Raw genomic sequence first — 12,317 nt, forward strand, 5'->3', positions numbered from 1 at the left:
AGACATGCTAACATCAAAGAGAAATCTGCTGACATAGAATTTTTTTAAAAAAAGTAAAGATTACAAAAAATTACCCTATGGTTTTGCTCATTTTCATTTCAAGGTCCATAGTTTATTTTGTGATAAAGTGATACCCTGAAATTTTGTACAATTAGCAAACCACGTTAATTATTTAACTTCTAGAAACAGTTGAAATCTGAGATCCTTCACTTTCGAAATACCATAGAAAAGTTTATGCATATTCTCTTTGAAAAGCTCAATTTGCGAGTTCCAGTATTTTATGATGGCCGAGTCTCTAGGTTAGAAAAATTTGACACAGTGTCTAAAGTGGTAGAGAGTTCATGAGGCAACTTCAGCCATAAACTCCTCAAGGCAGTGCTAATGGAAGTTGTGCCCAAAGTGAAGAAAGATATCAGCTACCTCATAGAAGGGAGAAACAGGTGGCTACCTAGCCAAGAGTACTGATTCAATTTAGCCATCTATCCAAATTCTTACCAATACTAATCTAATAACTCACCGAGAGTTTGTGCTACATCAGTAATCCTTGATAGTGAATTCAAAAGTGAATGTGCAAACTTCAGGTTTAGAAATCTGTTGATAGTGATTCCGAAAGTCAAGGTCTACATGTAAAACTCTACATCAACATACCTCACTTTCTAAATCATCATACTCAAAGTAAATAAAATCTATTTCTTACATGAAATATCTTGGCGGTGTGTGACTTTTTTTTTTTTTAATTTGTTATTAGTAAAAATAATATTTTAATATCACATCAGCATCAAACGAAATACTGTGTTTACTAATAGAGTATTACCACAAAGTGTCATTTTGTTACAAAGAAATTATCAGACCCTAAAATGAAAATGAGCGAAACCACATAGCACTTTTTTGTAATTTTTACTTTTTTTTTTATTCCACGTTTGCACCTTTCTGTTTTAGGTTAGCACCTTTTGTTGAAGAGAAGAGAGAGTCATTGTTTGTTAATGATGTGAAATCTCATAATATCATTTTGTCACAAAGTGAAGCACAGATCCTGAACTGAAAAATGAGTAAAATCATGTGGAACTTTTTGTAATTCCCTTTTAATTTATTAATGAAATTAAATCACATATATAATACAATTTTAAAATAAAACACTAATTAATAAATTTAGAGGCTAAATAATGATTTTGCAAATTTTAAAGATTTTTATTTTTGCGTTTATATAATTTCAAAATTTTTAGAATTTGACGAGTCGCTAATTTGCACCTGCCCTGACACTCATAATAGGCCATATTTGTCTTGGGGGAACTCAACCAAAGAATAGCTTGCTTTAAAATAAAATAAAAAAATTAATTAATTAATATATTTAGAGAAAAAAAATAATTTATCAATTTTTAAAGATTTTTATGTATACATTTATATAATTTCTAAAGTTTTTAGAATTGATAAGTCCCTAGTTTGCGCCTGCATTCTGCTAATAGGCATATTTATCATGGGTGAAACTGAATTTAATGAAATCCTGTTATGATACATGTATAATTATCATTAGTTTGTCATTTTATGTGCACATATTTACATGAAATTACCTGTCTATTATGCTATATAATTTCTCGTAATTGGGTGGCTTCAGCTAAGGAATAGCTTGTTTTAAAAGGGAAAAAATTAATTAATAAATTTAGTAACTAAATAATAATTTTTAAAGATTTGTATGTATACATCTTCACAATTTCTAAAATTTTCAAAATTTCCGTCATTTGCGCCTACTCCGATGTTGGTAATGGGTCATATTTGTCTTGAGTCGACCTCAATTTTGACTTGTTTTAAAATTAAAAATTAATTAATAAATTTAAAGACTAAATAATAATTTTATCAATTTTTAAAGATTTTTATGTATACATCTTTACAATTTCTAAAATTTTTAGAATTTAACGAGCCCCTAATTTGCGCTGCCCTGACGCTGACGCTGGGCCATTTTTTTTTTTTTTTTTTTTTTTTGTCTTGGGGCGACGACCTCAACCAAAGAATAGCTTTATTTTTCCCCCTTTTTTTTTTTTTTTTTTTTTTTTTTTTTTTATCTTTTGCAATTTGATTTTAAAGTCGGTCAATGTAGGCACACCACGTGATTCTCCAAGATAAATCATTTTCCACTTGGAAAATTCTCGTATGCATCTGGCATATATGCACTGTAACTAAATTATAATTAATTTTAGATAAATGTTATTATGATTTTATATAATATAATATATATAAATAGATTGGGTATATATGTCTTCCGTTTCCACTAGCATATTCTTCATAATTTCTGTAAGCATTGATCCTAGCTACAATACAACTTAGCTTGCAAAAAAGTACAGAGCTCCCCTTCCTCCCTCCCTCCTCTCTCTTTCTCTTAACAACCAAATGAAATCTCAGTTATGGATGATCATAAAAGCTGTAATTTGCATAATGTTAATGCAAATATGTGGAGCAGTAGGATTACCCTCCAAAGAAGATGATAAAATAGTGAGTTTGCCAGGCCAACCACAGGTGAGTTTCCAGCAATATGCAGGGTACATTGCCATTGATGAAAAACAACAGAGAGCTCTTTTCTATTACTTTGTTGAAGCAGAAACTGAACCTGCTTCAAAGCCTCTCGTTCTCTGGTTAAATGGAGGTAAACCCATTTTTCTTAACTGGCTGTAGCTTCTGGATTCTCAAACATGTAGTGCTAATTATATGATGGTTATTTGGATTGTTTTGCAGGGCCTGGTTGTTCTTCTGTTGGTGCTGGAGCATTCTCAGAGCATGGACCTTTCAGGCCTAGTGGTGGAGAAAATCTGATCAGAAATGAATACAGTTGGAATAAAGGTGACCCTCAACAGCTGTATGTACTTTTTTAATTCCCCTTTATTTGACTAAAATATAAATTTTATATTACACAATTGATAGAAACCACTAGGATAGTGGGCAACTTATTGCATACAGTTCAACAAAAAATACTGACCCTTTCACATTCATGAACGTCACATTTTCCAGTGAAGATGCAAAGCACTAGGTATTTTATAATCTCCATTGATCTGATTTAGTGGATATTTGGCTTAATTATTTGCTTTTTAACTTTTAATTTAAAATATATTTTTAATTTGTAAGTTATTTTAAAAATAAATAATAAAATGTGGAGTAAAATTATTTAAAAATAATTTTTAAATAATTTAACTATTTAATTAAAATATGTTTAAAAATATTTTAATTTATCAAAATAATAACAAATATATGTAATTGAATGTTCTAGTCTTTAAAATAGGATAAAGTTGATATTTTTAAAAATTTATTAGCATAATATATTTTTTTACTTTTTTACTTAATCAAATAATAATTTTAAAATAAATAAATAAATTATAAGTAAAAAATATATTACTTATAACTTTTGATTTATTTTAAATAATTTTTAATTTATAAGAGTCTACCTACTTATAACTTTATACTTATAAATAAATTAAATCATTTATAAGTTAAACCAAATACTTTCTTAATAAAAAAAATAAAGATTGTGTATGCAATTTTACCTCTATTTTGTAGAGAGATTATTTCTGTGACTTGAACTATGATGTCTATATCACAAATAAATTAATTTTACTAATGCACCAAAGCCATCATCCATATTTAGATTTGGCCACCGAGCTGGCTCTGGTTCATCTAAAAGATTGAACCAAAATCATAACTGTAAATCTCACGGTTTTCATTTCGGTTTGATCTAAGTACAAATTGAACGGTCTAAAATTTTTTTAGTTTTTAAATTTTTTAAATAAAAAAAGGGTGTTTCAGTTCAGAATCATTCGATTCAATTTCAGTTTAATTCTGATCCAATTCATTTACGATTTGAGACAAGGATAGGTTTTACCGATTTCAGTTTAGTTTAAATCAATCCGATTCCTATCTTGATGCGGCCCTAGGGGGTCTACCCATATTTATGACATCACCCATATTTATCTGGTTTAATATTTATCTAATTGTTCTACTCTTCTAAAACAAGATATCTGATTCTTGGTTACTATTGCCCTAGTTAATTTATTCTAGATGGTTCTTTATTTGGTTATATTTTCTATTTTCCCTTCATATAAAGTTAATAAAAGTTTACCTTTACTCTATGTTGCAGAAGCAAACATACTATACCTGGAATCACCAGCAGGGGTTGGCTTTTCTTATTCTGCTAATACATCTTTTTATAACTCTGTGAACGACACTATCACAGGTTAATATACTTCCTACTCCAAAAAAAGTGTAGTTTAAGTACTCAGCTTTATACATATTGTAACTGAAATCATCCATTTGACTCTCACGTTAGACAGCAAGAAAATTATTATTTAGTACATCTATTTTAATGAAATTAACTATTTAATTCTCTTATTTTCAAAATATATTAGATAGTACCTATATTTTTATTTCATTTACTACACTCTCTAGTCATTTTAGCTTATAATTTGAATTTTATTCAATTCATATAATTTGAAAAACACAACTATATAATCCCTTTATTTTTTTTTTTAACTCTTAAACTATTTAGTATCATAGCAATAATTTCTCTCTCCTTTTAATAAGTTGACTAACAGAAAACTTAATTTAAACTGAACGAAGAGACTAAAGTGTAGACAGAATAAAAATAAAAGAATTAATTAATAAATTATTCAAAATAAATAACCAAATAATTAGTTTTGTTAAAATAGAGGACTGCATAATAATTTTTCTCTTTTTTAAGTACCAATTGACTCCTTATTAGCTCAATCAGCTAATTATATATTTTTTTCTTTAGCACAAGACAACCTGAAATTCCTGCAAAATTGGTTTGTCAAGTTTCCTGAGTATAAAAGTAGAGATTTGTTTATCGCTGGGGAAAGCTATGCAGGTACCTTTGGTTGATTGTAAACAGTTTATTATTGGAACTTTCTTTTAACAGTGACAAGTACAAAAGTTCTCTATTGGTTGCAGGTCACTATGTACCACAACTTGCAAAGCTAATTGTCCTGTCAGGATTAAAATTCAATTTGAAAAGCATAGCTGTAAGTACAACTTGGAAACAAAAACAGATTTTAGTACCCATTAATTTTCTTTTCAATTGGATGCCTTCTATAATGTAACTGTCTTTTCCTATATTCTGAAACCTCCTGATGGAAATCTCAATTTTATGATGATTTCAGTTAGGAAATCCTCTGCTGGATTTCAGTACAGACTTGAACTCTCAGGGTGATTACTACTGGTCTCATGGGTTGATATCAGATTCTACTTATAAACTTATCACTGCAATTTGCAACACTTCACAGCGCGTCAGAGAGCACATAAGTGGCTCATCTTCAGTTGCTTGTAAAGCTGTGAATGCTCAACTTTCGAAAGAAATTCCTGACGCGATCGACAACTATGATGTCACTGCCGATGTATGTGTATCGTATGGCCAATCACAACTAAGAGTCTACAATCATCCCTTGAGACCAAGGTTTCATTTTTCATTATTCAGTGAATCATTGGGAGAAAGTCCAAATCAAGCTGTAAGCTATCTAACCAATTCTGCAAGCTGTTTTAATTCTGCAGCAAACTTATTATTGCATTTTGCTTGTATGTATGCAGAAATCTGCAGAAAATATAGATGTTTGTGTACAAGAAAAGACTTTTATGTATCTGAACAGGAAGGATGTGCAAGAAGCTCTTCATGCCCAGCTTGTAGGAGTTAGCAATTGGAGTTTCTGCAGCCCGTAATCAATAATTCTGAACCTTAGAACTTATTTTAGATATCTTTACAAATTGTTTTGAGCATATATACATACAAGGATTCACACTCTAGCATTCCTCTCCCCCAGGAGAAAAAAATAATAATCCTTTTGCGGAAATCTATTCTTATCTCTATTCTCCCTGTAAAGCTCCTTTCTGCCTACACTTAATTTAATCATGCAGTTGTAAAGCAGAAAAAAGAGACGTTGATTCGACCTTTGTTTTTTTGGTTTATTGATGTTCTACTTTCTTAATTACAGGGTGTTGAACTATGACATGAAAAACCTGGAAATACCTATGATTGATGTCGTGGGCTCATTGGTCAGTTCAGGCATCTCAGTTCTAGTGTACAGGTATATCAGTAAGCATTTCATCCACTGGTTAAAAATATAGACAATTTCTGGTTATATTAACACTAGTTTGAAAGAAAATGTACAGTGGAGATCAAGATTCAGTTGTTCCATTTACTGGGTCAAGGAGTTTGGTAAATGGTTTGGCAAAGAAGTTGGGATTGAATGCAACTGTGACTTATCGACCTTGGTTTCAAGATAAACAGGTTAGCCTGTTGCTGCAACTGTAGAAAGCCAAGTTATAATTATATAGCATCAAGAACTAATTGTTTTTCCTTTTTCTGGATCAGGTTGGCGGATGGACGCAAGTATATGGAGAGATCCTTACGTTTGCAACTATTAGAGGAGGGTCTCACATGTCACCTTCATCATCGCCCAAGAGATCACTAGCATTATTTAAAGCATTTCTTGCTGGCAATCCACTTGCCTAGTTAAGAACCAAAAAAAAAAAGTTTCAAAAATTTTTGAATTCTGTCATCCATGATTGACTAGTAACACCGTAAAATTTTTATGCATTTGGGAATAATGAATTTGAATTCCTAATGCAATTTATTGACTACTGTTAGTTTGGCAATTCAAATTCCTCATTTGTTCTACTTCTGTGAAATTTGGCAAGGTAAATATTCAATTGATAAGGTGGGTTACAGAACACACCTATAAATTGGGTAGATAAAGTTTTGACTTTCAATCTTTAGAAAATGCTTTAGTTTTACTGATAATGATGGAAACTATTTAAAGAGTTTGAATTATCTCCAAGCCAATAAAAGATTGGGAAATACAGAAGAGAAGTATCAGTTCAGAGATACAAACATGCTGAAAATTTAGGCCATCATCAGCATTTGGCAAGCAAAATTATAACAGAGAACTTATTACTTTTGGAATGGTCAAGTCTTCCGGATTTGGGTCGATTCCAGGATTCTATGGTTGATAGAATGCAACTTCAATAGCTGATTGCATAATATGCAATCAGAGCGAGGAATGTTGAAACCGTCACAAAAAGAAAGAAGCAGCCCACATATATATCACTGCAAGGAAGGCCAAGGTATGTCGTTAGGAAACATTAATTCCAGACAATTAATTCCAAAAATTAATTTTAATTAAATTATGAAATGGCAAATAACTTCAATTAACTTGGGAATTTGCTAACCTCCAGACTGACTGAGTTATAGTAAACCACTTGCATGTCAAGCCTCCAATGGTATCAACACAGACTGGTTTATGAGAAAATTCTCCAAGACTCTCTTAAAGAAAATGAAATTTTGAGTGCTAGCTCCAATGAAAATGGAAGCTCTCTTTTGGAAAAAGAAGACAAGGCTCTTTTTATATGAGCCAAAATTTATAATTAATAATTTAAATCATTAAATTGATTAATTATAAATTGGCCCCCTACATAAATTAAAAATCACATATATAATTTCTATAATTCTTGAAACTTTAAATTAAGTTTACACTTAATTATTAGGACACAAAGTAGTCTAAATAAAATTTATGCTTTGATTCATAAGCCTCTAGAATTAATTTTATTTTAATTAAGTCTAACTTAATAACTCATTTTAATTCCTCATTTACAATCTATATGTGTGTGACCATTCCTAATATATTGACAACAAATATAATTAAATAAAATTAATAGTTTAATTTTATTATCAATTTATAATTGATTAATTATATTTGAACATCATTATTGACATCTAGCAATGTATAATGAGTACCCAAATATTATACTTGTCATTGTAGTTTGACTAACATTTCTATGATCAGTCTATCAATGTAATTAATACCCATTTATCATAATATTTTGATTTATATACTGATACATGGAATGTGTTTTCTATGTATAAATTATTTTTGTTCTTCAAGTGTAATTGATTAATTAAATAAGATTTTCACTCTTATTTCATCTTGTGTAAGGATTTACACATTGCTATATCCAATCCACACTGGCCAAGAATAATTGAAATATTTTTTCTCATTACCTAGGGTGATGAATTCTATATTGATAATTAAATATCTCCATATAGTTCATACTACATCTAATAGCTGTTATATTTATTATTCTTATATAGAATGACATGTGAGCAATATCAAAACATAGTAATTCCTGTATAAAATAACTTAGTGTCTCAAGTCTAAGGATCACTTATACAATTGTCACATAAGTCTTTCCACAGAAACAGGTAACTTCCATATGAAATTCTCATGCAAGTCAGTTCAATAAACTTGTCACTACAAGCACTTATACTTAGTTCTAGGTATCCCATATACCTCAGTTTAATGAGAACTGTTGCTTCCTTTCATGAGGAAAGACACTAGTCTCAACAGTTATATCAATGTCCAGTCTCGATATAACATTGACCAGTAACATTTTTGAAACAATGCTGTAATGCAGTCACAGTCTCATAATTATAACCGCATTATAATGTCCACTACTATGCATACAAGTCTCATGGACTTTATCTTTATTAGTTAATATTCATTAAAATTAACACGAACATTAAAGATAAAGTAGCCTTTATAACAAATTATATATACATGTAATTAAGTGATCACACTTGCAACTAACACATTTGGCTACGGTGCACATATACTAACATATGTTATTGAATCACTTGAGCTTTTCTAACAATTTGAATACTATATTCAATATTTTTTCTAAGAAAAACATATCATAAAAAAGTATGGAGGATTAGTTTTTAAATGGCAGTTCCCGAACGTTAGCACATTGCTAATTAAGAGAAAAACAAGTTGATCACTAAAAAGAATGAGAAATGAAAAAGAGAGGGAGGAGATTGAATGGAAAACTAGAAAAGCCATTCAATAGGCTAGGAATCTCAATCTGATTTAAAGAGTTAATATGGAGCAATGATTTTAAAAGGGCAATAGTGTACTCAAATTAATAAAATCAAGTAAGAAGTGTTGAGATTTTCTCCACATTGTACAATTGTGATATAATTTGGTCTTCTAATTTCTAGGCTAATTAGTTCCCTTATTTTTACACACTGATTTCAATATTGAGGTGAATAATAGTAAAATTATTCTTTCTCATTTTTCAAGTTGGCTTCAGAGCCAATTTCTTTGAATCTTTTCCCTCTTTTGATAAAATGAGTGAAAATAAATGTTGAATCATTTATAATGAAATCAATTCCTGTTGTGGTTTAATTTGAATGTGTTTTTGATGCAAGATTAATCATTGTTACTAAATCAAATTATGATGTTTGGTCATAATTGATGGAGATGCATATTGCCGAAAGGGAGAAACTCTCCCATAGATTTAGAACATGGATATGAAAAATGGTGTGCCAAAAATCAAAAAGTGAAAAGGTGGCTATTAATGTCCATGACTCCAGAAATTATGAAGTGGTACTTGCACTTACCTACTACCTATGAAATTTGGAGCGCTATATCAAAAGCCTTCTATGATGGAAGTGATGAGCTGCAAGTCTTTGCTTTAAACTTAAAGGCTTTTACTACTAGATAAAGTTTAAAGTCTCTCTTTGAATATCATAAAGAGTGACTAAGGTTTTTGAGAATTAAACCATTGAGATAAAGTGGTAATGAAAGATCCTGATGATATAATAGAGTACAAAAGTCCATTAATGTTTAAAGATACATATATTTCTCATTGGATTGGATGGCAATCTTGAAAAATTATGGGAAGCTTAATGAACCAGTTCCATATTTGGAAAAATATTATGCAGTAATTCAATAAGAGGCAATATGTTGTGTAACATTAAAAGGGGAATATCAAAATTCTGATGCTGCAGTAATGGTGACTCAAAAATGATCAAAGACAACCAAGGGTACTAAAAACTCTACCTATATAAATGTACTTATTGTGATCAGCCTGCACATACCAAAGGGCTATAACCTTTTGTTTATTTTGCAAATAACCATAACATTATCTTTTGTTGTAGTTTTTGAGCTTGACTTTTGTGTTTTTAAGAACATCCAAAAAAAAGTAGATGGTTGGTTGTGGTATTAGGTGAGGAAAATTGTATTACTTGGACTTAATTGACATCAAATAGTTACGAAAAGTTACATCAAGTTTTGATGGTAGATAGCTCTAAGCAAAGAAGATTACATTTGAAATTTTGCTGTGGCATCGACAATTGGGGCATGCATTCTTTGATTATCTCAAAAAATCATTTCCTGGTTATTATTATTATTTCTTTTATAAGCATTATTTCCTAGTTTATTTGGAAGGTTTGATTTGTTTAGTTTCCACTATGATGTATATGAACTTGCAAAAAAGCCATCAAACTTCATTCCATTAGCTTTAAATAATGTGTGGGAGCCATCCAAAATTCCAAATTTTGTTAGATCACATTAGTCATTACTTTTATTGATGACTGTACGAGGATAACTTCGTTGTGGTTTAGGAAGTCCAAAAGTGAAGTAAACATGTAATTTAGAGGTTTTATAAAATTATTAAAACTCAATATAGCGCATAAATTTAGATTCTTTGTAGTGATAATGTCACACCCTAACCCTCTGTAAGGCATAACATGATCTCGTAGTATACCTAATGAATTACCAATTTCATCTACTGATAACCCATTAAATACACTACAAGGGATTTTAAAACTTTTCTTACTTCTTTTTACAGTGGTGAGCGCTATTTACAGGTGTTAAAATTTTTTCTTTTTTGAACTAAAGTGAAACAGCTAACACATTTGGATTATTGGTAATTTCTGTAAAAATTTTGGCAGCGTGCCATCTGTATTTTGGAATAAAACAGTTATTCAAAAATCTGTAAAAAGCACTTCAAATATATTTCTCAATCTCAATCTCTAACATTTAATCAACTCAATATGTTTCTTAACTCAAATCCATAGTAATTTTTCAGTATTTTCAAAGGCTGAGATAAAAGAAATATATCACAAATTTTACAAGTCAAAATAATTTACAACTTATTTTACAACTTCAATGTACAATTTTAAATTTACAATTGCTCAAAACCAAGAACACTATATACATACAGTGAACATACATTACAATACAAAATGCAAAATATGGTATACTCAATATAGCCGATGAACTCTCAATATAGCATTAGCAGCTTAGTCTGCTGCCCTTTCAGTCTGTCTACCTGCGACAGTAATGAAAAGCTATCGCTGAGTAAAATTTACTCAGTGGTGCACAATAATAATTTGAAATGTGATATATAAATCTTTTATTGACAATTCACAAATCAAATAATTCACAATTCCATTTCACAATTTACAAAGTTCATATAACACAAATTTGATCAAACAATTGAATAACACAGTTTTGCCAATCAATAACACCATTTGATCAAATAACTGAATAATACAGTTTTGCCAATCAATAACACCATTTGATCAAATAAACCAATCAATAACACCAATTGATCAAATAACTGAATAATACAGTGTTGCCAATCAATAACACAATTTAGGCCATGACACAATTTTTCCGCACATGCCGTGTTGTACACCACGACGAGACACACTCACCCCAATAATCGAAATCAATGAGGGACGAAGCTAGCTAAATAATGAGTACTCATCCACACTCTCCTTAGACTGGCAAGTCAAAGAGGGAGGAACATAATCACACTCACCCCAGACTGATAAGTCAAAGAGGAAGGAATATAATAACAGTGTTATGCCAAGTGTGAATCAAAACAATTCCAAATCACAATATTTCATACAATTCCCAAATCACATTTTATCTCAAAATTTCCATTTGCAAATTAGGCAACACAATAATTTCCAAATACAATTCCCAAAATCAAAACAATAAAAAATTATTCATAACTCATTTCTCTAAATAAATTTTCTAGTAAAAGCAGTGAATATAAAAAGTATTTTGCACAGACACAATTTAAAACTATAATGTTCAAATAAATTTTTAAGTAGAAAATAAGAAATCAAAATTATTGTGCACAAACACAATTTAAAACAATAACATACAAATAATCATAATTTATTTCAATTGAAAAATTCAAAAGAAATAACTATTGTGCACAAACATCTGATATATGCCTCTTGGCTCTGACTCAGTGTTTCCTTCCCTTTCCCTGAGTCTTTGCTAATTGAAACACACAATTTGAAGTGTTTCAGTACTCATTTAAACCGTCTCTAACAAATTTGGCTTAATACTCAATTTATTGAATTTTATTATTTTCTTAGTCAACCTAAGATGTTGACCCTCGATGTAGTCTAGGTGAATTAGGTTCTAATGTTATTAATATGTCACATTTGTAGCCTTTTAGTATTGGTA

The 12,317-nt window shown here is 30.1% G+C and overlaps 1 protein-coding gene across 1 annotated transcript; it reads left to right on the forward strand.

Annotated features, from left to right (window-relative positions):
• Positions 1-2,272: 2,272 nt before the first annotated feature.
• On the forward strand, positions 2,273-6,667 carry LOC110661094 (serine carboxypeptidase-like 45). The gene is made up of 10 exons (XM_021819623.2): positions 2,273-2,635; positions 2,725-2,829; positions 4,118-4,213; positions 4,772-4,864; positions 4,948-5,018; positions 5,157-5,501; positions 5,581-5,705; positions 5,982-6,074; positions 6,160-6,277; positions 6,362-6,667. The coding sequence occupies exons 1-10, from the start codon at positions 2,383-2,385 to the stop codon at positions 6,500-6,502; spliced, it is 1,440 nt and encodes a 479-aa protein (XP_021675315.1). The 5' UTR covers positions 2,273-2,382; the 3' UTR covers positions 6,503-6,667.
• The last annotated feature ends 5,650 nt before the right edge of the window (positions 6,668-12,317 follow it).

This window comes from Hevea brasiliensis, chromosome 5 (genome assembly GCF_030052815.1).
Source record: "Hevea brasiliensis isolate MT/VB/25A 57/8 chromosome 5, ASM3005281v1, whole genome shotgun sequence".
Taxonomy (NCBI): Eukaryota; Viridiplantae; Streptophyta; class Magnoliopsida; order Malpighiales; family Euphorbiaceae; genus Hevea; species Hevea brasiliensis.

Excerpts from the sequence above, each read along its gene's own strand:
- LOC110661094 (XM_021819623.2), top strand. The coding sequence starts at position 2,383 with ATGAAATCTCAGTTATGGATGATCATAAAAGCTGTAATTTGCATAATG. Across the intron at positions 2,830-4,117 it reads TGAATACAGTTGGAATAAAG|AAGCAAACATACTATACCTG; the intron begins GTGACCCTCAAC and ends TCTATGTTGCAG. Across the intron at positions 5,706-5,981 it reads AATTGGAGTTTCTGCAGCCC|GGTGTTGAACTATGACATGA; the intron begins GTAATCAATAAT and ends TCTTAATTACAG.